This window comes from Eretmochelys imbricata, chromosome 2 (genome assembly GCF_965152235.1).
Source record: "Eretmochelys imbricata isolate rEreImb1 chromosome 2, rEreImb1.hap1, whole genome shotgun sequence".
Lineage (NCBI taxonomy): Eukaryota > Metazoa > Chordata > Testudines > Cheloniidae > Eretmochelys > Eretmochelys imbricata.
The window spans coordinates 197,493,294-197,519,966 of NC_135573.1; the positions used below are offsets into that span (position 1 = coordinate 197,493,294).

At 41.3% G+C, this 26,673-nt stretch overlaps 1 protein-coding gene across 1 annotated transcript in view; it reads left to right on the top strand.

Moving 5' to 3' along the window:
• The window catches only part of NEK10 (NIMA related kinase 10), a 180,126-nt gene that overhangs the window by 56,613 nt on the left and 96,840 nt on the right, over positions 1 to 26,673 (top strand). Inside the window, exons 19-23 of the mRNA XM_077809309.1 lie at positions 514 to 651; positions 1,637 to 1,682; positions 2,361 to 2,482; positions 2,676 to 2,778; positions 21,604 to 21,679. Coding sequence (XP_077665435.1) covers positions 514 to 651; positions 1,637 to 1,682; positions 2,361 to 2,482; positions 2,676 to 2,778; positions 21,604 to 21,679 — 485 coding nt within the window. The remainder of the gene's footprint in view (positions 1 to 513; positions 652 to 1,636; positions 1,683 to 2,360; positions 2,483 to 2,675; positions 2,779 to 21,603; positions 21,680 to 26,673) is intronic.

Sequence of the window (26,673 nt, forward strand, 5' to 3'; positions counted from 1 at the left end):
TCTCAGAACAACAGTGATCTTTATTACTACTCTTTTTTCTTTGTACTACTTTTCACAGACAGCAATTCTGTCTGCTAGAAAGTGTGATAAATCTGTATAATCTGAAGGGATTCACACCACTTTTTCTGCAAAGCCCCACACAGAGCATCTATGAAGTTCTTTAAAACATCTAAGCAAACCCTGCAGGACATTGCTAACTGCATCATTGGTCTCCAACACTTTTCAGCTGATATCACACTAACTACAGAAAGAATAGTTACTTTAGAATTTAAGGTTTCAGAGTGGTAGCCATGTTAGTATGTATCAGCAAAAACAACGAGGAGTCCTTGTGGCACCTTAGAGACTAACCAACGTATTTGGGCATAAGCTTTCGTGGGCTAAAACCCACTTCATCAGATGCAACTGAATTGAAGAGAAAGATTTAGACTCAGTTAACTCACCACATCTATATGATTAATGTCCTTTCTGCCCCCATCCTTTTTTGTTAATTTTTACACGGTTTTTCCCCTGTAGGTTAGAAAACATAGTGTCCAAAATGTACTAGCAATGAAAGAAGTCAATTTACATAATCCAGCATTTGGAAAGGACAAAAAAGACAGAGACAGCAGTGTAAAGAACATTGTCTCTGAATTAACAATCATTAAAGAACAGGTAAGTGTCATAAACCCTTCACTAAGGGACATTTTCTAAAAATTTCTCACCATTAGTAAAAGCAGCTCAGCTGTGTTTTTGGGAGCCCTACTGTATATAGGCTGCCAGCTGCTGGTGGTGGTTTTAGTCTCATCAACACAATATAAAAAATGCCAGTGGCCCATCTACACCACTCTAAACATTGCAAACATTTCAGTATTAGTAGCACTGTAAACAAGTCCTTATTGTTACTTGGAAACTCTGAGATTGTTAACTGATGTATTCAACAATTTTAAAAAATTCCTTTAATAAAGAATAATCTGTTAGCGACAGCCTAATGAAAAGTTGGTCAGTGTTTCTATTCCATATTAAGTTTTCATGGCTTTGAAATCGTCAGATTTTAGTCCGAAAAAGTCACTGCTGTGACTTACAAGTTCTCAAAGTGTGATTTTTAAATTAAAAACAATATTGAATGCAAATCGGATTTAGGGTTGTCTGCTGCAGCAAAGGGGACTTTGTGCAGGCTTACTAGCTTTGCCCCTCTATTTCTTTGCTCCATTCCTTCCACTGTTAGGGGTTAAGTCAGAATCATCTTGTTTGGTCTCCCACTTCCTGGTTTTGCTGGGGAAGGAGAGTAATCTTCAACACCATTTTTTGGAATATACCTTCCCTCCAAGTTTGAAATTGGGAGAAGGGGCAACAATGGCTCATCCTACCCTGTCAGCTCCTAGAGTGACTGCAATTAGGGAGTCCTTATGCCATCTGTGCAAATGGTGGGAGGAAATCCTGTCTGCTATGCCCCATATAAGGCAAGGGCACATTTATCAGACAGAATTAGTTACAACCCTCTGAAATCCAGAAATTTTTTGGAATACAAGTTTCGGAAACTTTTATAATATTTGTATAAAACTATTGCTATTCCGCTCAATTTATAGATTGATGTTATCAATATTGTGCCCTCAATCTAACATTAATTCCAACTGTGTATTTTTTTTTCGTATTGTAGCTTTCTCATCCCAATGTTGTACGATATTACAGAACCTTCCTGGAAAGTAAGTAAAAACTTAGCGACTAAAAACCATGTTGTTTGTCATGAAGAAATAATAGCATAATAAAAGTACTTAGTAGATCCAGGAAAGATCCTATCCAACTTGAACAGTAGGAACTAATTTTCTCTTAAGAATAGCACTATAGCTCCAACAGATTTAGACCTAAGTGTTGGTTTAAATATTGGCTACAGCAGACTGTAAATAACAATAGCTATTATTTACATTGATTTACATTGCAGTAGCACCCATAATGTGCTAGGCCCTGTCCAAACATATAAGACACACCCTGCTCTAAAGAATTTACAGTCTGAAAAACAAAATTCAGATGCTGGGGAAAGATATATCATGATACAGGGTGGTGACTGATACGTGAATTATTCATTCCATCCCCCTCCCCCTTTTTGTATGCATGCACTATAGGCAGCTGTCCTCCCTGGCTGTTGTTATTAGCGATCTAATTTCTTGTAGGTGTTGCAGCAGATGTGATTCTGAAGAACGTATTTGAATGACAAGAACAAGAGTAGTCATTAAAATATATTTGCACATACAAATAATTTAAGCAGAGTAATAAACTAACAATCATATATGTATATTTTGACTAAGATCATGTTTTCTGAGGATATGCTGGATATATGAATGTAATATTCTTTTGGGATTGCCATTTCCTTTTGTTGTGCATAGATGACAGGCTGTACATAGTAATGGAACTCATAGAAGGGGCACCGCTGGGAGAACACTTTCATTCTTTGAAGGAAAAGCAACAACAGTTTACAGAAGATAGAATATGGAATATATTTATACAAGTAAGGACCTGCATTTTAATTTGTAACCTTTCTTTATGAAATTTGTAGAGCCATTTGTATATGCTGGACTAATAAATTTATAAAATAATACTTATAGTGCCAAAGCACTAAATGTCATAAAATGTGAACATAATTTTATCTGATTTTATTTGGGTTGCAGTTAAAATTCTTTATATGTCTTTTTGTTTTGAAGCTGTGTCTAGCTCTTCGTTACTTGCATAAGGAGAAGAGGATTGTCCATAGAGATCTCACTCCAAACAATATCATGCTGGGGGATAAAGACAAAGTAACAGTTAGTAAGTGGAATTTCTGTGGCCACAGTGGGTTTCAGCCCAGTTCACCTTGTTCACCAGCCTTGTTCACCAAACTTCAAGAGTAGACAAATTAGAGGAATGGGCCAAAAGAAATCTGATGGGGTTCAACAAGGACAAGTGCAGAGTCCTGCACTTAGGAAGGAAGAATCCCATGCACTGCTACAGACTAGGGATCGAGTGGCTAGGCAGCAGTTCTCCAGAAAAGGGCCTAGGGATTACAGTGGACGAGAAGCTGGATATGAGTCAACAGTGTGCCCTTGTTGCCAAGAAGGCTAACGGCATTTTGGGCTGTATAAGTAGGAGATTTGCCAGCAGATCGAGGGACGTGATCATTCCCCTCTCTTCGGCATTGGTGAGGCCTCATCTGGAGTTCTGTGTCCAGTTTTGGGCCCCACACTACAAGAAGGATGTGGAAAAATTGGAAAGAGTCCAGCGGAGGGCAACAAATATGATTGGGGGCTGGAGCACATGACTTATGAGGAGAGGCTGAGGGAACTGGGATTATTTAGTCTGCAGAAGAAGAGAATGAGGGGGGATTTGATAGCTGCTTTCAACTACCTGAAAGGGGGTTCCAAAGAGGATTGATCTAGACTGTTCTCAGTGGTACCAGATGATAGAACAAGGAGTAATGGTCTCAAGTTGCAGTGGGGTAGGTTTAGGTTGGATATTAGGAAAATCTTTTTCACTAGGAGGGTGGTGAAGCACTGGAATGGGTTATCTAGGGAGGTGGTGGATATGAGTCAAGAGTGTGCCCTTGTTGCCAAGAAGGCTAACGGCATATTGGACTCCATTAGTAGGAGCATTGCCAGCAGATCGAGGGAAGTGATTATTCCCCTCTATTCAGCCCTGGTGAGACCACATCTGGAGTATTGTGTCCAGTTTTGGGCACCCACACACACCCACTACAGAAAGGATGTGGGCAAATTGGAGAGAGTCCAGCAGAGGGCCAGGAAAATGATTAAGGGACTGGGGCACGTGACTTACCAGGAGAGGCTGAGGGAACTGGTCTTATTTAGTATGCAGAAGAGTAAGGGGGGATTTGATAGCAGCCTTCAACTACCTGAAGGGGGGGTTCCAAAGAGGATGGAGCTAGGCTGTTCTGAGTGGTGGCAGATGACAGAACAAGGAGCAATGGTCTCAAGTCCTGTGTCTAGTGCTGTATATGGCTGGCATGCATCTCTCCAGTCTCCCCAAAGTGGTCAGAAGGAAACCCGTCACAGGTAGGGTTTTATGACTGGATTTGAAAGCAGCCTCTGAGCATGAAAAATATTCCAAAGAACTGCAGGGTTTTAATGCAGTGTCTTCTCTGACTGAACTGAAATGCAATGTGGAACATTCAGCTGGCCTACCAGGCACTTCAGAGTCCTCTATTTTTTTTTTAAATACAGATTCATAATAGCAAATGGACTGCTACATTATTTTTATTGCTTAAAATGCAAAACTAACTATAGATTCTGAGTAACAGAGAATAGCGACAGTAAACCTGGCTACAAAAGTCAACCTCCCTTGTTTAAACACCCCCCCCCCCAACCAACCATTCCACTGTAGTAGATAAAAACGTAGTAATATTAGAATACTGTAATTTTCTAGCAGGAGTCAGTTATGTCAAATAATATGCAGAGGGGAGTTCCTTGATTGGTATTAAATATAATGTACCAAAAAGTATTGATTCCTAATAATTGTGTCATTTTAAAAGAAGATGATTTAATGGTGCTTTACCTCTGAATTATGAAACTACACATTCAGAATATTTTCTAACAAAAATATTGATATGTAGTCATAGTGTGTAAAAGCATACTACCACTGAGAGGCAGTCTTGCCTTGAGTTTACTGCTTTGTCTTTCAGCCTACCTACTTGTTTATATAGAAAAATGCAAAGCAACTTTAAAACATATGCCCAAAATTGTACTTGAGGAACAGTAGAATTCTGACAGAAAAATTGGAGTTACTGAAACTCTGTCCTTAACCCTCTGTATTGTGATTGGTTATTGCATATTTGAACCCCGTGTTATTTTAGCTAGTGTATAAAATAATAATATGTTGCACTACATATATGCAGTGATGGGAGGGGACATGATGGCCTTTTCTCTATTATTTTTGAATATCACTGAAATTGTTGTCTCATAATCTTAATGGTAATAGAGTTCCATTCCTTTCCTCCTAGCAATAGTTAAAACATTCTCTATCTGTGAATTGACATAGCATCCTGCAGTAACTCATACAATCCATACAGACTCCCCTTCCACTCTCCAGTGTGGCAGAGTCCTCGTAAACCCAACAAGGCTGGGCCCAGGATTCCTGGGGGGCTCAACCCCTAACCTTGTTATGGTCACTTAGGGCAGGGGCTAGGGTGTCCCCACTCTGGGGTGCTCTATCTGCACTGGATGCTTCCCTGACCCACTGATAATTACATGCAGTTCAAAGCAAATACAATTTATTAAACAGAAATCAATTAAAAAAAATAAGGGAAAAATGGGAAAGTTAAAGGAAAACACATAACTCCGCTCTGTGGCATGGAGACATCACAACCAGCATCTTTGGAATGTAAGGGAAGTTCAGTCTGTTCCTCACAAGTCCCAGGCCTCCTTCTCAGGCCCTGGCTGTGCTGCAGGGATGCTGTGGGTCGGACACTTGCTCTGGCGGTGGCCACACACCCTCAGGCTTTAGGTGGCAGGACCCTTCTTCCCAGCATCACCCCCGCCCCATCGGGGTTACAATCCCCCTCCAAGTCTGGCCTGCAAGGCGTCTTGGCTGGGGGCATCTCCCTGTGCTGGGCCTGCTTCCCAGGGTCCCCCTCAGTCTCTCCAGCTGCTCACCACACCCGGCTCCAGACTGCTCCAGCCCCAGCTCCAGCTCCACTCTGCCTCAGTGCTGCTGCTACTCTGCCTCCAGTTCCCTGGGCTGCTTCTTGGGCCCCTCTGCCTCTGGTCGCTACAGCTCTCCTCCCAGCACAGGTCTGCTCCCAGCACTAACCTGCTTCCTGGGCTGCTTTTCTGGCCCCCTGGATCTGGCACACCTCTGCTCTCCAGCTCAGCTTGAGCCCCTGCTTTTTCCTTAGCTCGGCCCCACTCTATCTGACCCAGGCAATCCAGCTCACATGGAGGAAGATGGGTCACCCCTGATTAGCCTCCCTCTCCCCCCCCATCAATCTGGAGCATTGGCCTCTCCCCATTTTTTCTGGGGACTGTCAGTCTCAAGGTTCTGATTTCCCATGGACCCTTCCACTTTCTTTTGGTACTAGGAGCTAGCCAACCAAAACACCCGCACTGAGTTTTAGTAAGGGGACAACAGTCCCCTTACACTTCAAAAATAACATGTTTTTACTTGTAGTGCTCCCCTCACCTCCCCAGTTATCCTTCCTGCAATGAGAATCTGTGTGGCAATAGCATAATGGAGAAAGTTTACTCACCTGTAACTGGTGTTCTCCAAATATATTGTCATTATGAACTACAGTGACCCTTCCTCTTACCCTCTCTTTTTTGAATCCTATATTAGGTTTTGATCAATGAAAAAGAATGAAGCTGAAGGACAGTTGGGGCCATGAGATCCAACAGATTTAAAACTGCATTGAGTACACTGTGCGACCTCAACAATAAACTGCTATTAAACAATTCTGGTATTCATGTGACACACACATGGAAGGGGGCTCAGTTACCTCAGTAGTAACATCTCCCTGCCTCCAGACACGATGGGGGCCTCCCCTGAAGACCAGAATTTTGTGCTGGAGGAGGAAGCAAAGATTGGACATGCTTTGAGAGGGGGACCTCATAGTTTCTGCTACCCCAACTGCAGAATTTACCCAGAAAAGATCATACAGCCTGATGTTGTATTATTTTTTCCACAGAACCCTCCAAGGAGTCCTGGGGGCAGCTGCAGCTAGGGGAAGTCTCTTGTAGTGCAATTCCAGTGGACATGTGTTGTCAGTGAGCCAAGGAGATGGCCAGCTGAGAGCCACAACTAGGGCAGACATAGAGAACCTCTCTATGATGACACTGGCTGCAGGTGGGAGAATCTCTGTGAGGATGAGGAGACGCCTGCAGAGATGATCTCCTGTAAATGTCCCTCATGTCACTCCCATGGGGCCTACTGAAGTAGGGGATACCTGGGGCACTAATAGGTACAATTTTTCAATCTCTATATCCACAATTTATTATTATTTTTTAAATTCCAAGAACGATTAGACCATATCATTGTCTGTCCCTTTGCCCAGTAGTTTTCTGCAATTGATGGAAATAAAAATAAACATCCTATGCCCAGTGAACCTCTGCATTTTAAATATTCCCACAGTGAAACTGTATAATTTTCTCAGCTTCTCCCTCAAATGCATTCTTGCACTTTCTCCCATGCTCTCCCTTACAACTGAGAAAACAGCCCCCCATCAAAAACTGCAAAGGCACCATTGTATCCTCTTACCAGTCGCTCCTCAAAAATGGCCTCTTCTAAAATGCATACTGAAAACTGCAATCTGGTCATAGCTAGGGAGATAGTGAGATCTGATCACTACTCGTGATTGACTAAGAGCTGTATATATCCCGTTAGTTTTGTTACACTGTCTCCTCTACCTTCTGCCCCGGCCCACTTGTTGGTATCATCCATGTATTGTCTTTCAGACTGTCAGCAATTTGGGGAGGAACTGTCATTTACTTTATGTTTATTATTTTCATTTAGTTAATATGATTATTATGGTAGTGTCTAAGGGCTGACCAAGAGTGTGGCCCCACTGTGCTAAGCAGTGTACAAAGTAGTAGACAGTCCCTGGCCCAAACAGCTAACAATCCAAATAGACAGGACAGGCACAGGGTGTGAGAAAGTGTGTTAGGCACAAGCACGGTGAATAATGAGATGGCAGCAATGTCCTATTAGTTATACAGTTTGTTTGAGGGTGAGAGGAAGTTGGTTTTCTTAATAGGGGATCAGCTAAATAGAAAGGAAAGGGAAGGGAGTTGGAGTGAGAGGGACAGGAGCAGGTGTGGAGTGAAGTCAAGATGAAGAGACTCTGAGGGAGGGTGAGGGGTAGCAGGAGTGTTGGAGCAAGCAGTCAATCAGCACAGGACCGAGAGTCCAGACAAAACTGTTGAAAGTTCTCCAAATGTCCAAAGGACTAAACATCACAATGGGAACCAGCCTGGTTGGCCTATGGGTGCTACCACGATATCAATGTTACAAAATAGTAATTTTTAAATGATTAAACTTTTTATTTTAAATTGGTGAAAAAGTGTCACTGAAATGATGCACTCCTGATCAGTCTGAGTGTCTGAGTTATAAATTTCTCATAAACAGAGTTTACGTTGAAATTGCAGGCATAGCATGGCACCCCCACTGCAATAATAAAAATTATTCAGTCTGCTGTTTTAGCCATACCTTGGACCGCTATTGTCCCTGGCTAGTTTTCATCTGCTTAGGTTTTTTTGTATGTATATAGACAGTGAGAGCTAATGGTTTTCTGAATTTAAAATGAGTATGCTTTCTTTTTTTTCATTGTAGCATGTTGTACCTTGGGGTGCTTATTTCAATATACACCCACATATGTTGTTCTGCTTATATCAGGGGTGGGGAACCTATGGCCCATGGGCTGGATTCAGCCTGTTGCTTAATTTGATCCGGCCTGTGCATGGGTGGTGGGTCCCATAGGCTGAGGGAGGCTGTGCCTCCCCAAACAGCCAGGTATGGGCCCTGCCTAGGCTCTCCCCATTGTTTACTGCTGCACAGCGTATGGCTCCTCCAGTCTCCCTGTGCTCCAGCCGGGACTGGGGAGGCTGCGGCCACACGCCGACTGCCTTCCCAGCACTCCGAGGCTGTGGGGGCTGGGGCCATGCACTGCCTGCCCTCCCGGCACTCCTCTGGGGCTGCAGAGGCTACCCTGGGGCAGGGCTGGGGCCAGTGGCTTTGGGCGAGGCCATAAGAGGCGGGGCTGGGGGCTTTGGATCAGACCCTTGGTTTTTACTTGTGTGTGGCCCACGATTTATTTTTTCTGTGGGTCAATGGCCCGTGATAGAAAAAAGGTTCCCCACCCTGACTTACATGATAAAACATACGATTCCATGCAGCAGCAGTAGCAAAATGTATTTAACATGGGATATGAAAATCCATGTACCTGTTGTGTTCTCAATGGACTTCTTTCCCAACCTGCCCTGGTTCAGTGATGCAAAGATCTTTGAGAGTCAAGTCTGCCCGGGACCCTCTCATAGGGCCAGCTGGCCTGGAGCACCCTTCAGCAGCAGGCTGCAGCACGACACATGCGCCAGTCTCCATTTCCCTCCTTCAGAGTCCTGAGAAATAGTCCAAATAGTTCTTAGTGCAAATGGCACTTATGGGATTAATTTATTACAAAAGAAAGTCCTGTGCACGTGACAAGTCCCAACACTGTAATCCATGGAATACATCAATACATCTCTTGCATCCTGCACCATGCCCCTGGACCATGCCCCAGCTCTTCAGCACAGCCAGCAGGCACCGTCCTCTGCTGTGTTCAGGCTTCAGCCCTCTCCAGTCTTCTCTGGCTTTGGCTCTCCATGGCTCAGGAAGGACAACCAGCTCACCCCTCCATGGGTTCCCTAGCCCTCAGCCCTTTTCATTCGGTCACCACTGCCTGGCTTTGACTCAGGAAAGTCAGAAAGCTAGTCCCTCTCCTGGTTCCTAGCTGTCTGCCCTTTTCCCACCACTGCCTCCCACCACTGGCTCTTCAGCTCAGAAAGGTCACCCAGCTAGCCTCTCTAGTAGCTCCTAGCTCTCATTCCTTTTCAACCTCTCAGCACTAGCATTGACTCAGAAAGGCCAGCAGACTTCCTGATAATTCCTCTTTCTTTCTAGGAAGGGCCTGAAAAGAATTTTCCCCAGAGACCTCCTTCAGTTTTCAGACTGACACTCACCAGACCTTCCTGATCCTTTATAGGCCCCAAGTGCTGCCACCGTCTTAATTGGCCAATGGGAGCACTTGCTTTGGCACAGAGACACTGGACCTGTTTCTTTTATTTTATGCCCCTGTAACAGAGCCACTCCAAAGCCCTTCAGATTTGCTGCCTCTAAGAGAACTGATTCTATGGGGATTGCTGCAGGGTCCTGTCTACCCTTGGGTCTATCTACACTGCATCTGGGAGTGAGCCTTCCAGCCCTGGTTTACAGTCTTATGCTAGCGGTGCTTATGCTAGTGCTCTAAAAATAGCTGTGTAGACATTGCTTGGATGTTATGGATTGGCTTGCAGCCCATCCCTCCACTTCAAGGCATCAGAGCCTGAGCTGCAATGTCTACACAGCAATTTTTAGAAAGCTAGCACTAACCCCGCTACCACAAATTTCTGGATCCAGACTGGGAGGCTCACTTCCAGATTCAGTGTAGACATGCCCTTAGGGGCTGAATATTCTGCTTCTGCAATACTCCTATTTCCTGCCAGTTGGGATATGAGAGATCTGTCTGTAATTCGAACCCAGATTTCTTGTGTAGCAGCAAAGAGTTAAGCCTTAGACCAGCCTTCCAATTCCCACTTTAATGTACGATATAATTCATGGTTTCAGAGTAACAGCCGTGTTAGTCTGTATTCGCAAAAAGAAAAGGAGTACTTGTGGCACCTTAGAGACTAACCAATTTATTTGAGCATAAGCTTTCGTGAGCTACAGCCGTAGCTCATGAAAGCTTATGCTCAAATAAATTGGTTAGCCTCTAAGGTGCCACAAGTACTCCTTTTCTTTTTGCGATATAATTCATATCACGATGGACAGCTGTGAATTATGGGCTATAATGTGAATTATGGGCTATAATTATGGTCAAAGTAGGAGAATGAAGCTCAAATGGTCTGTGTGATTACCAGGCCTGTAAAGTGAAACTTTAGCTCTGTAATTTAAAATGCTTGGTTGTTGGTGTACTTTTATTAAGAATTTCTTGTGTTCTGGCTCCATATCCTGCACAGGTGCTTATCCTATGAGATATGGTCATGTAACCCAATGCTAGCAGATTGTTTGTTGGTCAATAGTTTTGGGTCCCAATTAGAAGGACAACAACAATGCTAAACTCTTGCAAGTCACATGACCTCACAACCAATCCTCGCGGTAAGGATCACTATGTTTGATACAAGGCTTCTGAACTGTCTCCCAGTCCATTTTAAAGAAGGCTTCCATAAGGTATTGAGTGGTATCTTCCATCCTTTTTGTGTAATGATACACTGTAAAATTAGTGTTTTAAAACATTATTGATCACTTAATTGCACCATCACAGATCTCTCCACAAATCCTGGCTCTCAGTCTGGACAATGATGCTGTCATAAATATAAAGGGAAGGGTAACCACCGTTCTGTATACAGTGCTATAAAATCCCTCCTGGCCAGAGGCAAAACCCATTCACCTGTAAAGGGTTAAGAAGCTAAGATAACCTTGCTGGCACCTGACCCAAAATGACCAATGAGGGGACAAGATACTTTCAAATCTGGAGGGCGGGGGGGACAAAGGGTTTGTCTGTCTGTGTGATGCTTTTGCCGGGAACAGATCAGGAATGCAGCCTTACAAGTCCTGTTAAGTTAGTAAGTAATCTAGCTAGAAACGTGTTAGATTTCCTTTTGTTTAATGGCTGGTAAAATAAGCTGTGCTGGATGGAATATATATTCCTGTTTTTGTGTCTTTTTGTAACTTAAGGTTTTGCCTTGAGGGATTCTCTATGTTTTGAATCTGATTACCCTGTAAGGTGTTTACCATCCTGATTTTACAGAGGTGATTCTTTTACCTTTTATTTAATTAAAATTCTTCTTTTAAGAACCTGATTGATTTTTCATTGTTCTTAAGATCCAAGGGTTTGGGTCTGTGTTCACCTGTACAAATTGGTGAGGATTCTTATCAAGCCTTCCCCAGGAAAGGGGGTGTAGGGCTTGGGCGGATATTTTGGGGAAAGACGTCTCCAAGTGGTCTCTTTCCCTGTTCTTTGTTTAAAACGCTTGGTGGTGGCAGCATACAGTTCAAGGACAAGGCAAAGTTTGTACCTTGGGGAAGTTTTTAACCTAAGCTGATAAGAAGAAGCTTCAGGGGGTCTTTCATGCAGGTCCCACATCTGTACCCTAGAGTTCAGAGTGGGGAAGGAACCTTGACAGATGCCTACTATAAAATTGACTAGCTTCACAAAACTGATGAATCGTGTGTGGAGTTTGGGAAACACTGCTATCAGTGTCCAGTATTTTTAGGTGGGTGGTTGGATGGGCAATGTGATAGCTCTGGGAGTCAGGAGAATTAGGTTGTATTCTCAAGAATCCCAATGTAGAGACTAAAAGCACTATATATTAGTTAAGTGCCCTTGTCATTAAAATGTACAAATAAAGCTTTAATTTTAACATATTCTTTTATGGATAATCTAATTAAAACTACTCTTTCTTTATGATCCAAATCATTTAAACACAATAGTCTGGGTTCTCTAGAAAGGTCCTAAGGGAGATATAGGTTCTTATTTGTTTATGAGGCCCAATTTTACTCATATTTACTTCCAAGCATAAGTCTTACTGCTTTCAGTATTCCCACAGCAGTTAATGGTACTGCTTTTGGTAGTAAGAACTGTGTTTAGTGGTAAATGTTTTGTAGGATTGAAATAAAAAATCATAAAATGTATTCATTCTGATTCCAAAGAATTCCTTTTACTTTTACTAAGTAATTTACAATACTAAGTGTGGGAGTATATATCTTCTAGGGCTGCCTCAGGGCATGGAAGATGGAAAGAAGTTGAGTGTCACTTAATCATAGAATCATAGAATATCAGGGTTGGAAGGGACCTCAGGAGATCATCTAGTCCAACCCCCTGCTCAAAGCAGGACCAATCACCAATTAAATCATGCCAGCCAGGGCTTTGTCAAGCCTGACCTTAAAAACTTCTAAGGAAGGAGATTCTACCACCTCCCTAGGTAACGCATTCCAGTGTTTCACCACCCTCCTAGTGAAAAAGTTTTTCCTAATATCCAACCTAAACCTCCCCCACTGCAACTTGAGACCATTACTCCTTGTCCTGTCCTCTTCTACCACTGAGAATAGTCTAGAACCATCCTCTCTGGAACCACCTCTCAGGTAGCTGAAAGCAGCTATCAAATCCCCCCTCATTCTTCTCTTCTGCAGACTAAACAATCCCAGTTCCCTCAGCCTCTCCTCATAAGTCATGTGTTCCAGACCCCTAATCATTTTTGTTGCCCTTCGCTGGACTCTCTCCAATTTATCCACATCCTTCTTGTAGTGTGGGGCCCAAAACTGGACACAGTACTCCAGATGAGGAGTCACTTAGAGTTCCATATTCTAAAACATATAAAGGTAAATAACAAAGAGGTAATATAGCGATGTAATTATGGATCAACATCCTGATGTCTCTTTACACCATAAATCAACTTCCTTCTATTGGTAATATATCAATTAGTACATGTACTTGTTTTGTTCAGAAATGTTTGTTGTATATCTCATGTCAAAATATAGTAATACAAATACGAGCAGTATTTATTATTTGTATTACTACAGCACTCAAAGGGTTCAATCAGGTTCAAGTCTTATTGAGTTGTGTAATGTACAGATATGGCTCCAATCCTGCAAAAACTTATAATGTGTTTAACTTTCCATATAGCATTAATCCCACTGAAATTAATGGAACTACTCACAAGACTAAAGTTAAGCGTTTGCAAAAGGCTTTGCAGGATCAGGAACTATACACCTGAAATATAAGACAGTGATATTCACATACATAGGATTAATTCTTACAATGGTACATATTCTTACAGGAGTATAATTCTAGATATTGGTATCAATCAACATTGTATATGCAAATTCAAACGTACTAAATAAATTACAGTGGATTTTTTTTAAAGAGGTATACTGGTTTCTGCTTAATTGTCAGGTGTATCTTTAAAAACAACAACCCAAAATACAAACCCTTTCCAAAGGTGTTTCTTTGTGATAAGTGAATAACACAACTAATCAGATAAAATAGATTTTACAGAGTTCTATTGTCTGGATGATATTCAGACTCCTTATCTAAAAAGCACCTGCTCCTGGCACCTGTTTCCTTGGTACTCTCTCCACTTCTACAGTCCTATTCTTCCCTGCCTCCCCCGTCCCTCTTCTTGAGCTGCCTTCTAATTTTTGTGGGTGGGAGCACCCTCCACCCCGGGCCTCCCTAGAGTCTTCAGAAGGTGGTTTCTTCACCTATTATCTAACTACTCTGCCTTCTACTACCATTGTTTTCCTGGGCTAATCGGAAAGGAGCCAGCTGGACTGTTTCCCTCTTTCAGCTTTTCTGAGGGCAAAGGGACTGCATCTTAGTCGTGCTCCCCCTTTAATCTTCTTGTGAATAAACTTCTCAATAACAATGTGGTCTACTGACCCCCAACACTGATCCTGCAGCAGTGGGAACTGGGATATTGCTCTTGGTCTCGTTACTGCTTCATCTTGCCATTTTAAACACTCTACAATTTAAAACATCTATTTTGAATCAGAGGTAAGAGCATCTTCCCTGGTCACGGCTGGGGACCAGATGAAAAGAGACATAGTCTTGTCATCTTGGCTGTATCTAGGGGAAGAGGAGCAATTGTTCAGGGATAGGTGAAATAAATGTTCTCGTCTGAATAGGATGGAAGCTCACACTATTTGGCAAATTTAATATTCTGTTCACCCCTCCCTACTTTGTGTATGTGAAATATGCAATGTCTTTCACCCTTTTTGTAGATTTTACAAAATCTCCCCAGTGGTTACTGCATTATGAAATATAAATTATGTAGATAAATGTGTAGGCATAGGGATGGTTTTGTGGTAAATATGCAATGACCAGAATCTTAATTTTTCTAATTCTTAACACAGAGAATCAATTCACTAGATACAATCTGTAGATAACAAAAACAGCAAAAGGAAGAAGATACAAATTCATCCATTGCAGATAATCTAGACAAGCCTACAATTCTATTGCTAAGAATGAGAACTTGGGTTATTTAGGGTTTATGAGCATGAAAGATATTCTTCTGTAAGAATTTGTTTTTGTTCATGTCTTTTTCTCATAATAGTTTTCCCCCTTACTGCTTCTCTATAATGTCAATATCAGATATGCTTCTTTCTGGAATAATCTTACATTTTGGACATTATTAACATCATTAGATGTTGCTGCACTGAAAACAATGTAAACTTCCAGAAAACAATCATTTCCCCACACAAACGAGCGTGTCCTAGCTTGCAAAAGATTATGCTTGTCTATTTTTTATTGCAATGTTTCCTTGCTGTTTGAGTGTCATCTGTTACATGTTGCTTGGCTTCCAATGTCATGAAATCCTGTTTTTATAATTTTCTAAAAATAAAATATTACTTAGTTTCTTTGATTTCATATATGTATATAAAATAAAAAGAGAGACTGAAGCTAAATGTTCAGATGGAACAAAGTATGATATTAGTCAAGTATAATAATACCTTAGAGAAATGGCTATATCAGCGAGACATTATTGGACAAGTTGCAAATCTATTCATAATATATAAAAATCATTCTAATGGTTAAATGCCTGGTTGTTATTTACTGTCTCTGAATAGACTTTAAAATAACTTTTGTTTTTGTACAAGTATGCCAAATTTCCTGCCATTATCTAAATTAGCTGCCACCGGTGTAGGTCACAGAGAACAAAGCATCAACAGGGTATTACTATGGAAGATGTGTTCTACAAAAATTGACTTCTGAAGACTAGTGCACACATTGTTCTCTTCAGCTTACTTGATGTCAGATGTTATGACAGCACAATAAATTGTTAAATCTGAACGTAATCCACACATATTTGAAAAATTTCAAGAGGATGCTTTTAAAAATACAGTTCTGTAGATTAACTGGAATATTATTGTACTGCCAAAATCATATTCTCTTTATAAGATTGCCCCACTCTTGCAGAAATAGTCTGCTCCTTCTCCTCTTCTTCAACCAGGTAGATAGATAGATCTTTTCACTGGCTGTATTTAAATGCCAGGATTTCGCCTTTATGGGAATAATCCATTCACCAACACTTCATTTTACCTTCAACCTCATAGCAAACTAAACATTGTTTCTCTTGCTGCTGATCAAAAAAAAGATAATTTCTCTTTCCTAGGAAGGATGAGAGGTAAGAAAATGGTGAGACGTTGGCACTGGGCTGGGCACCCAGTCATACGGAGCTATTTTGCCATTTGTACTATCAATCTCTTTCCCTGCTTGGTATACCAGAAGGGCCACCTAGATTCCTCTTACCCAGTACTTCAAGACAGCTCTGAGATCATGGGCCTGCACCATTAGAACTGGGACCAGACTTCATTTTAATCCAGTCATGCGTGGCCGATCTGGATGGCAAGATTACCCGGATCATGGACCTCCCCACTCCCAGCGAAACAAAAAGGATTATGAGTGATACAATATCCAGGCATTTCTGCTTTCCCCTGCCTCCTTTAAAGGATTCTTTCCAGCCTCCACTCTTGCCTCCCCTCTTCTTTGGTCTGCCTGGCCTAGTGGTTACAGAGTCTTTCACTGAGATTTATAGATCCTAAGGCCAGAAGGGACCACTGGTCATCTGATATGACCTCTTGTGTAGCACAGGCCATAGAACTTCCTCAAAAGAATTCCATTTGAAATAGAGATGTGCAGTATGATTCTCTGGGGCCTTTCCGTTCCTTATCTCCTCTTGTCATCTTTATTTTCCCTTATCTACATGGCCTCTGTCACTTGTTTTATCTGAATACTTCTTTACTCCTTCCCAGCCAGAAGGAGCAATACCTTGGTTGGTTTATAGAATTCTTTTCTGTGTTTGTGTCCGTGGGTGTTGTGGGTGGATGGAAAATTTATTGAGGAAAGCTAAGTTGGAAATACAAGTTGTATATTTCCTTCTGAAAGTGGGGAGGTTTGTGCTCACTCTCATCTCTTGCAGGAGTGAGTTGTACAGTCTAGGTCTAGCTCCTGTTAAAGTTCAGTCTCAGTCTCTGCACTCATGAGCCTATCTTTATTGGTTGACAATGCCATTGTTCTGGCAGAATGTACCTGTTGGATGGTCTGATTGTTTAGGAAGAGCAATTTCTCAGGTTTTTTCTTAGGGCTTTTAATATCAGGAGATTTTGAAGTCGACTCTGTATTTATTGGAGATCCAGTACAGAGAGTGGATTATTGAGCTGATATAACCCTGGTCATATGAACACTAAGCCGAGGGGTGCAGTGTGGAGCTTTTTTAAGGAATGTAGTTTCATTCCTAGATATGAATTGCTAGAATCATGACTGAAGGTCTACCTCAGTTAACAATGGTCTGCTGACCTTTGTGGCTGGATCTTTACCCAATAGGATGGGAACAATTTTCTAGCCAGTCGCAGATAGAAGTGGGCATTTTTTGTTGCCATAGCTATTTTGGCATTCAGTACCAGTTCAGAAATCCAGAAGGACCCAAAAGGTGCAGACCAATTTAATAATCAGAGAGCAAATGCCCCTGATAGTTGTATGTATTATTGGGGAGACAAGTTCCTTGAAGTTCTTCATCCAGGTACCTATTTCGGTTTGAAAAGCTGCGAAGTTGTGTTTAGTTGATGTAAAGATGGTTGTCATCTGCTTGCACTTCAGGCCATGTGGTCTAATTAGCTTTCTTAATAGAAAAGGATAAGCCTTGTGGGATTCTGCAAGTGAAGGTTCTCAAGGTGGGGGAACATTTGCTCATAATAACCTTCTGGATTTGATATGTGAATAAGAATTGGTACCATTTCAGGGTGTTTATTTTTCGCCCTTATAGCTTCTGGGAAGTGGAATAGGAGTATTTGATTATCAACATTATCAAGTGTACAGAGGCCCAGAAGGACCTGTATGGATGTACTTTTCTTGTTGTCTACAGGCAGTAGGAGGTTGTCCAACAACAACAAATGGTTTCTCAGTACCATGCTCTGGCCTGAAATCAGACTGAGAGAGCTGACAGTATCCTGCTTATAACAGGTGGCTTCCAAGTCTGTTTTTGCTACATTCTAGATTTGTGTGAGATTAGACACTGGAAAATAGTTTGTCTGATGGGAGGAAGTTCTGAGCAACCACAAGGTCTTTCCATCCTTGAGGTTCTTCATTGCTGTCTTTAGGACTAGCAGGATGCACAAGACTTCAAGAATGTGGATATATCCAGATCAGCCAGCATCACCACTCCCTGTATGGGTCCTGCTGGGCTTTGTGGTGAGTGAGACACAGGTGGCTAGACTAACCAGCATCCCTGCTGTCTCATCCAGTTGGTCTTGAGGAGTGCCCAAATAAATGAAGGGAGGCTTAGTGGACCACCCTTTTCCCGTTCCCTAATAGGGCCCTTGTGTGAAGCTAAGATAGAAAGCAGAACTTCCAGACCATGTTGCAGCCTGTTCTTTCCAAGATGCCTTGCAGGATGACCTCTTATGAGTGAAGTGGAGTCCCCAAGACCTCCCTCTCTTAGCCATGAATGCTGTGGGGGAAGCTTGTACTATAGCCACCTGTGATCTACAGAAAGCCTCCCACTTGCTGGCCTAGCTGTTCTATCCTGCCTCTTGCTCCTTGACTTTGGCAGAAACAATTGGAGACTTGACTACAGCTTGCCGGTGTAGGGCTTACTCAGCAGCATTTGGAACAGATCATTATGTCTGTGATGCAGACATTTGTCCCCAAATTCTTGTGACTTCAATCCACAAAGCAAGAGAAATAACTGCCCTAACCCTAATGCGTACTATCCTGTAAAGTTAAAATAGATTAATTCTTTTAGAACCAGGCTATCTATCTCACTTCCTTCTGTCCTTCTTTCAAGCAAAGGGCACTGAATTCACTGGATGTTATAAGGGCTTAAAATTCTTTCTCCATGGAACCTATCTTCTTTGAAGGGCTCAAGAGGAGGGAAAGGGCATCTTGCTAGGCTTCACTGAAGTTAATTCAGAAAGCTGTCAACACTGCAGAAGTCTCCTGCCTCATGGGGATTAATCACTCTTGGGGTTAACTATTTGAGGAGTATCCGCCTTATAGGCAAAAAAGGGATTTGTCACCTACCTTAGAGATCTGCCAGACAGCTACCTGGCGCATGTGCTACATATCTTTTCCACACACTACAGAGTCAATGTCCTTGCTTCTTTGGACATTCTATTGTCAGCTCAGTAATCCAAGAGTACCTAAACCTTGGATTTCTCATCAAAGGACCTTCGGGGGGGGGGGGAGGGGGAGGTTGGGAGGGGGAGAAAGCTACTGCTAGGCAGAGCCCTGAGTATCAGACTGGGTAAAAGTCACCAGAAATTTGTCTAACCTATAAATGCATTTCTGTGAGTGCCTCTCCTGTTCTGGGACACCTCACCCAAGCCAACCATTTCCAACTATCATACATATTTTTGTTTTTATAATAGCATAAACAGAGTTGACACAAAAATGTTGGTGGGTGGGCTCTCACAGTTACTGGGCTAGCTCCACCTGAGACCCCTCTCTTGTGTTTCCCAGTGCACCCTATCCCCCAGGTGACAGCTTTCCAGTCTTCGTCTCTTGAGGTACAATATCATGATTCTCCCACTCTAGGAGTAGGTCCCCGGGCTACATTCCTTGATTTTTCAGCAGGCCTGACTGTGATCAGGGCTGTGACCAGAGGTTAGTGCACAGTGACCAAATATTGCTTATTGTAACAGTAGGAACAGAGCTGCACAGAAGAGAGCAAGATAATTTGAGCCCACTAAACAACCCATATGCATGTCTAGCTTACTGTTTCCCTGATGAGAGTGGACCTGACTTAGTCACACTGTCTTGCAGGGTCTGTTTCTCTTTCTCTCTTCCAGAGGGCAGCAGCCCCTGACAACTGATCTTCCCTGTGTAGAACATCACTTTGGAGAACCTGTGTCCTTTTGGTCTTTAGGTTCCAGGCATGACAGCTATGTAACTCTTGGGTGGAAGTGGGATCTAGGCAGTCAATTGCTCAGCCTTGTCTCTTGCTGTGTTCGTCAGGCAGTGGCTTATGTGCGCCCATAGTCATGGTTGTTTTACCAACAGCCAGCTAGTAAATTGAGCTAACCTATGTATTTAACTATGTATTTAACTCCCAATAACCCAATATAGCTACCCAGTACCTGTCCTTTACAACAATTAGATAATCATGTACAATATGTAGCATTCATAAATTAATGCAGAGCAACCCCACTTACATTCTCACAGTAAGAGTTGTGGTTTCGGTTCCAAAACTCCAGCCAGTGGGGATGATCCATCTTCTTGGAGATGAGTAGGGCCATACCAAGTTCATGGTCCATTTTGGTCAATTTCAGGGTCATAGGATTTTAAAAATCATAATTTTTATGATTTCAGCTATTTAAATCTGAAATTTCATGGTGTTGTAATTGTAGGGGTCCTGACCCAAAAAGGAGTTGTGGGGGGAGGAGAGGGGAGGAATTGCAAAGGGGGGTTATTGTAGAGGGGGTTGTGGTACTGCTTCCCTTACTTTTTTCAGAGCTGGGCAACTGGAGAGTGGCAGCTGCTGGCCGGGTGACCAGCTCTGAAGGCAGAGCCACCACCAGCAGCACCGCAGAAGTAAGGATGGCATCGCCACCCTTACTTCTGCACTGCTGCTGGCGGGGCCAACAGCCGTCGCTCTCCAGCCACCTAGCTGCGAAGGCAGCACAGAAGTAAGGGTGGCAATACCGTAATCCCCCTAAAATAACACAGTATGCATCCGATGAAGTGAGCTGTAGCTCACGAAAGCTTATGCTCAAATAAATTGGTTAGTCTCTAAGGTGCCACAAGTCCTCCTTTTCTTTTTGCAAATACAGACTAACACGGCTGTTACTCTGAAACCTAAAATAACATTGCGACCCTCCTGCAACTCCCTTTTGGGTCAAGACCCCCAATTTGAGAAACGTTTGTCTCCCCCGTGAAATCTGTATAGCATAGGGTAAAAGCACACAAAAGACCAGATTTCACAGAGGAAGACCAGATTTGACAGTCCACGACACATTTTTCATGGTCATAAATTTGGTAGGGCCCTAGAGATGAGGAAGAGCAGCTGTTATTCCCATACAGGGTCCACTGTCTGCAGAAGAGGGGGAAAAAAGAGCAAAGTGTAACGCTAAAGTTTAACAGCTTTACACATGGCAGGGCCCAATCCTGCTTCAAGTGAAGAGCAGTTAAGTCTTATAAATGCTGTTGTATCACAATAGTTCAATAGCTTCTGATGAATGAGATTACAAGTTTATGATGTGGAACTTCGGTGAGAAAGTAGGGATTCTTAATGATGTATGTGTCTTGATTGTATGAACAACATACACCTGATAATTTCACAGTGGCTAGGGGTATTTGCATAACTATATGATAACATTAAATCAACTATTTTTGTCATGTGATAAGGCTAAAGTTTCTTCATCATTGACTTCTGAAAAATTTTATACGTCAGGTGCTGCTGAATCATTTACTACGGTTTAGAATAAAGCAAGAGTTGCTAAATAATTGCCGCCATTGTTAATTTATTTTTCTGTTAGTTTAGAGATTTATCCACCGCTGCTTTTACATATACTTTATTAGATTATTTTTAATATATATTTCATGTTCATAGCAACTGAATGAGACACTGATGGAAATCTGAAAAATGAGAATTGGTATTACATTTTGCATCAGCAGTCACCAGAAATATTTTTCTGATTTTTTTTAATCTGGTATATCTGATTAAAATGTGTGTCACTAATTAGTGCAGAGATAGGTGTGGAAGATCAGCAGATGGTATGGTACATTGCAGCAAAGTATAAAAGAGAAAAAACTTTCCAGCTGTTTGAACGTACATTAATTGTCACCCTAATAGGCAAGATTTAAGGAGCTATACTTCTCCCAGGAAAATTTTAATTACTTGTAAATCTTTTTTTTCTGTATTGTAGCTGACTTTGGTCTTGCAAAGCAGAAGCAAGAAAACAGCAAACTCACATCAGTTGTGGGAACTATTCTCTACTCCTGGTAAGAATAAAATAATTATAGAACCTTCAAGTACAATGACTTCTCTCTCCATGGTTATTTTTCTTTGACTGAAATATGAAAAGTTTTTGAATGGAACAGTATGTGTTCCAAAATGGAATTTGGTTTTAGTGATTGTTACGTGTAGTGATCAGTTACATTATACAGATAAAAAAGTTAAGTTCCAAAAGGCATTTCCAGTTGGTGCTGATGGATTTGATTTGTGCTGATCAGTCAGTATTTGGTTGTAAGATCAGCTTGGAAGTTGTTGTTGTTTTAAATGTTCTTTGATCCTTCCAAAGATAGGAAAGAATGACACACCTTTTAGTTGTCCACTCAGTTGCATGTAAATAGTGGTATAGCATGTGGGGGTACCACTTTGAGCTAATTACCTTGACTGGCATTAAAATACTAGTAGAACTTGCTCTCTCATTGCAGGATGGACATTTTTGCTTCACTGCATGTGTGCATTTGGGAATTTCACTGTTTGATAGACTGGTTGTAGTGATCCCCCTTTGGCTGTGATCAAAACATGGATTACCCTTGTCAGTCCCTATGGTGGGATTCTATTGTATTTCACACAAGGATATCTTGACACTTAGAGGTTAAGAAACCAATTAGAAATTTCTTCCTTTATGTTTTCTTAGCTGTATGATTTTCAGTAATTTCACAGTTTTGCTATAAAAGTTTGTTGCCTTAGTCAATGCACTCTCTCTGACAAATGAGCTGCTTCTTCTTTTGACATCTATATTTGAGGGCAAATCAAAATTACGAACCATTTTATGTTAATTTACAATACCAAACCGATTACCGAAATTTCAACAAGATTATGTTGCCTTACTGACTAGCATTTTAATATCTCCAGCTAATGGAATGGTGAGTGGATCCTGTCCAAAAAGTTCAACTCAAAATGTGAAGAGTACATGTAACTGAGATGATCAGATGCATGTCAGATCTCTCTAATAGAAGTAAATGCTTGCAATGCAGAGTATTAAAAGATTTTTCTCTTTCATGATGTACATCACAAATCACAAATATACCCATTCTCAAAAGCTGTTGTATTTTGAACAAAAGGGAGCAGGTTTCAGCGTCATTCTACATTACAGAAGATATTACAGAAAGCACAAACGCAGTTTTCAGCAAGTAGTAGTTGACGTACTGTGGACTGATTTCCAAGGCTGCCAATTAAATTAGGAATTGCTGCTAGTATTGCTAGAAAAGCGAGCTTCAAGAATTAGTTAAAGAATTGTTCATCTTCCTAATATTGATATATCATTTCTGGATTGGAGATTCCATGTTTTGCAATCTGACTTCTGATGAAAACTTTTACTAAGATTTGTTTAGCTCATTTCCCTATGTTTTTTATTAATGAAATATGTTTATAGTAACTGGAGTGGGAATTTTGCACTTTCCAAACATTCCGTATTCCCACACTGGCCTATTTTGGCTTTGTTGCAATACCCTTTTGGTGTAGGCCCTGCTATGCCCTCACTTGTGACCTGATGCTCATGCATCCGACTTCCTTAATGTCAGAAATTGGTTTCCTTCCCTTGGGAACTTCCAGCAAATCTTATTATGACTAGTGTAAATTACCACTTACAACTATTGTAAATAAAGCAAAGTTTATTTGACACAGGAGATAAACAAAAGAAACTGTGGGTAAATGACAGATAAGCAGGCTATAAATACTGCACACTGTAAGTTCTGAAGTCTAACGCTGTGATACGCTTAGCTACCTGTATCGGACCTTTTCGGGTATGTTTACATAGCAATAAAACATCCGCAGCTGGCCTGTGTCAGCTGACTAGAGCTCGGATTGTGGGCCTTTAAAATTGCAGTGTAGACATTTGGGCTCTGGCACCATGGGAGGCTTGTGGCTGCTGTTGACTTCTGTTCCTGGTACTACTTTGACTTGTGAATCCTTTTGCAGCAGTAATGGTAATTGTGATTCATTCTTCAGAAACCCCCAAATTTAAAATGGCATCCAGGAGTGAGTCCCTATGACTGATTTTAAACATCATTAAACATTCAGGTTGATATCCTGATCTCCAGTACAGCTGCTCTGTGTGTGTGTGTCATGGATAGCTGGCTCTACACCAGTTCTTTCCATCTTTTATAGAAGGTATGTAAGGTCATGGCTGGACAAAGGAGGTGTTGCTGAAGAGCTATAGGGCTCCAGCAACCCTCAGTTTCTGGAACAGCCTGTTTGGGGCAGTTGCAGCCAGTCACAAGTGAGAGCAGTTCTTAGGCTGTTCTAATTTATGCCTAGAACCAAACCCCCAGTTGGCTCCAGGATCATTGAGGTATAATGGTGTAGGGCTGCCTTCAGCCTTTCCTTTCCTCTCCCAAACATAGCTGAGCTAGATCTGACAATTGGACCTTTAACAATTCATCTTAAATTCCTATTTGAGCATCCTCTGTGAGTTTCTGTTTACTCATTTGAAGCTTTAAAGATATTGCCCTTAGTTTTAAAATATTGATTGTTCCTAGGTTTTTATGCCTGTCTCTCCTCACCTTGTTACCCCCAAACACAAATCAGTGTTTGGACTCTGGTGGTCCTCTCCCATCTGGATCTTTAGAAAGAGGCAGCAGGGTGAAATTCCACTTTCCTATTGCAGTGTCCCAGCATGTGGTCTTCTGGGACACCATTTGTCAGCTCCTCTTCTGCTCTTCACCAGAAATCATTGGTGCAATGGTCCTTGCCTTGTCTTCAATCAAGAAGAGAAGGCAGGAACTGGTGACCGATAGCCTCATATTGAAGTTATAGTAGTGTAGTTATATAATAATCCCCTTTTAAAAGGGCATTGAACTCTTTACAACCTGGGATTATGTATGAATGTTAGTAGGACTTGCAAGGAGATGAAGGCACTGGATGCTTCAAAGGAACCAGTTAGTGCCAATTGTTATAGTCGTCTTTTTTATATGGAAACCTATCCATGAGGAACTAGATGAGCTCCTCAAGTTATTTCACATAAGTCACTAAACAGCACTCCCAAAGACTCTATGAGTACTAGGACTGGATTGTTTTTGATGACTTATAAGAAAGGTGAAAGGCTTTAATATAACCCGAATCCTGGCAATGCATATAGCAGCATCAGCATCAGTATAGTCCCTGCAGAAAAAGAGAGAGAGGGAAGAGAAATACAGCAGTGTCATTTTAGAGTGGCAGAAATTGCTTTCTTCTGAATTGGTAGGATAATAGTTTTGGGTAGTTTGAAATACAAGGACTTCTGGGATGAATCCAGTACAGAAACAAATTAATACATGTCAAAATAAGTTGTATCTGATGCAAATTTGTTAAATATGGATTATATGTAGCAGCTGAGGTGATATGAAAAACATACCGCTGTATGTACTAAGCATGTTTGTATTCGGGTCTGACTTGTGAGAGGAAGTACTGGATCAGTTTGTTCGGGGAATTGTAAAAGCACTTTTTTTTAGCATCATGAAACAACAGCAGACATTGTTTTATATGTGACCCTATGTCTAGAGAGTGAGCTTATATAATTATGTTCTGTAATTGTTATGTTTTTCTATTCTGGTTCTTTGAACAATCATGCTAATTAAATTCCTTTAAATTGGTTATGTCCTTGAATTCAAATCTCCAGCAATATTATGTTTTGAATACAAAATATATTAAACTAATGTGTTTGTATTTAATTTATTAAAAATCGAGGAACTGAATGCCTTTGAGGACTGATAATGAGCTATGGAGCCTTTCACTAGACTAAGTTACTAGAAACAATCTGGCCCAAGTTAGTACTGATAGAATCTTTATTATCTGTATCTCTTGAGGGCATTCTTAGAAGAGGTGATAAAAACTGAATGGGTATGGAAAATGATTTTTCCTTTTCTATATGCTAGCCATCTCTCTGTTTCAAACACACACACATAAAGATATTGATTTTATGATGACAGCAAATCAAGTATAGACCAGTCGGCCTCAACATAAGTTAAATATTTAATGTGTATGTCTTAATCATGGATCTGACAGCTACTTCTGACCACCAGATCTCCACATGAAAAGACAAGACAACATCTGAGCAGAAATTGAAATAGGTTCTGATGTTCTGATTGAATGTAGAGATCCTGTTCCTTTCAGTGACACTTCATTGGTATGGCTAGCTGTATAAATGTTGCCAAACTGACAAAGAGATAGGCCTCTCAAACACCCATCAAAGGTAGATATGCTCTACCTGTGATAAGGCCACACTCCGTCTTTGGGGTTTTAACCGTATGTCCATTTGTCATTACTGTCTATTCCTGATCTGTTGGCAAGTTGATGCGCTCTGTCATCTCCTGCCTTTTAGCCACCATCAAACATTTTTTCCTTTTCAGCTTTTGAGGAGACATCTTTTATGATTCCTGATGATTCGAGGAAATGCCTTTCTCGCTCTCCCTCACATTTTGGACCATGACGCAGAAAGTGCCTTTCTCAGGGGGTCTACAGTTGTTTAGCTGGGGGAGTAATAATGAAGAGGAGTAGATCGTATTTCCATTTGGATTTAATTTTTGATCGGGTTTGACTGAAATGGCACCAAAAGTTTAATAATTGTTTCTGAATGTTGATTAACAAAAGAAGAAGTTTTGCATGAGTGCTGTCAGAAAAATAGAACTGAACGCATACACACACAAAAGAAAAAAATCAAGCTAAAAATTCCTTGCTTCGCTATGACTTAGGGTACATTATTTAACTTTGCTGTTACCCCCCTCTGTAAAATAAATGTAATAGTGTTTACCAGTCTTTGTGAAGCACTTTGAAACTTATGGATGAAGAAGCTCTTTGCAAATGCAAATTCTTCTTCTACTTTATACTTTAATTTTCCATTTGTGTTTTATGAGCAGCAGCTTTTTGTTGTTTGTTTTTGTTTTTAGATAATCCTTTTGTTAGAATAATACTACAAAGTTAATGGAAGATTGATGGAAAAACACATGTATTATTAATCTTGTGAAAGAGGAAGAAAAGTGATCCTGTCTTTTCAATGTAACCTCTAACC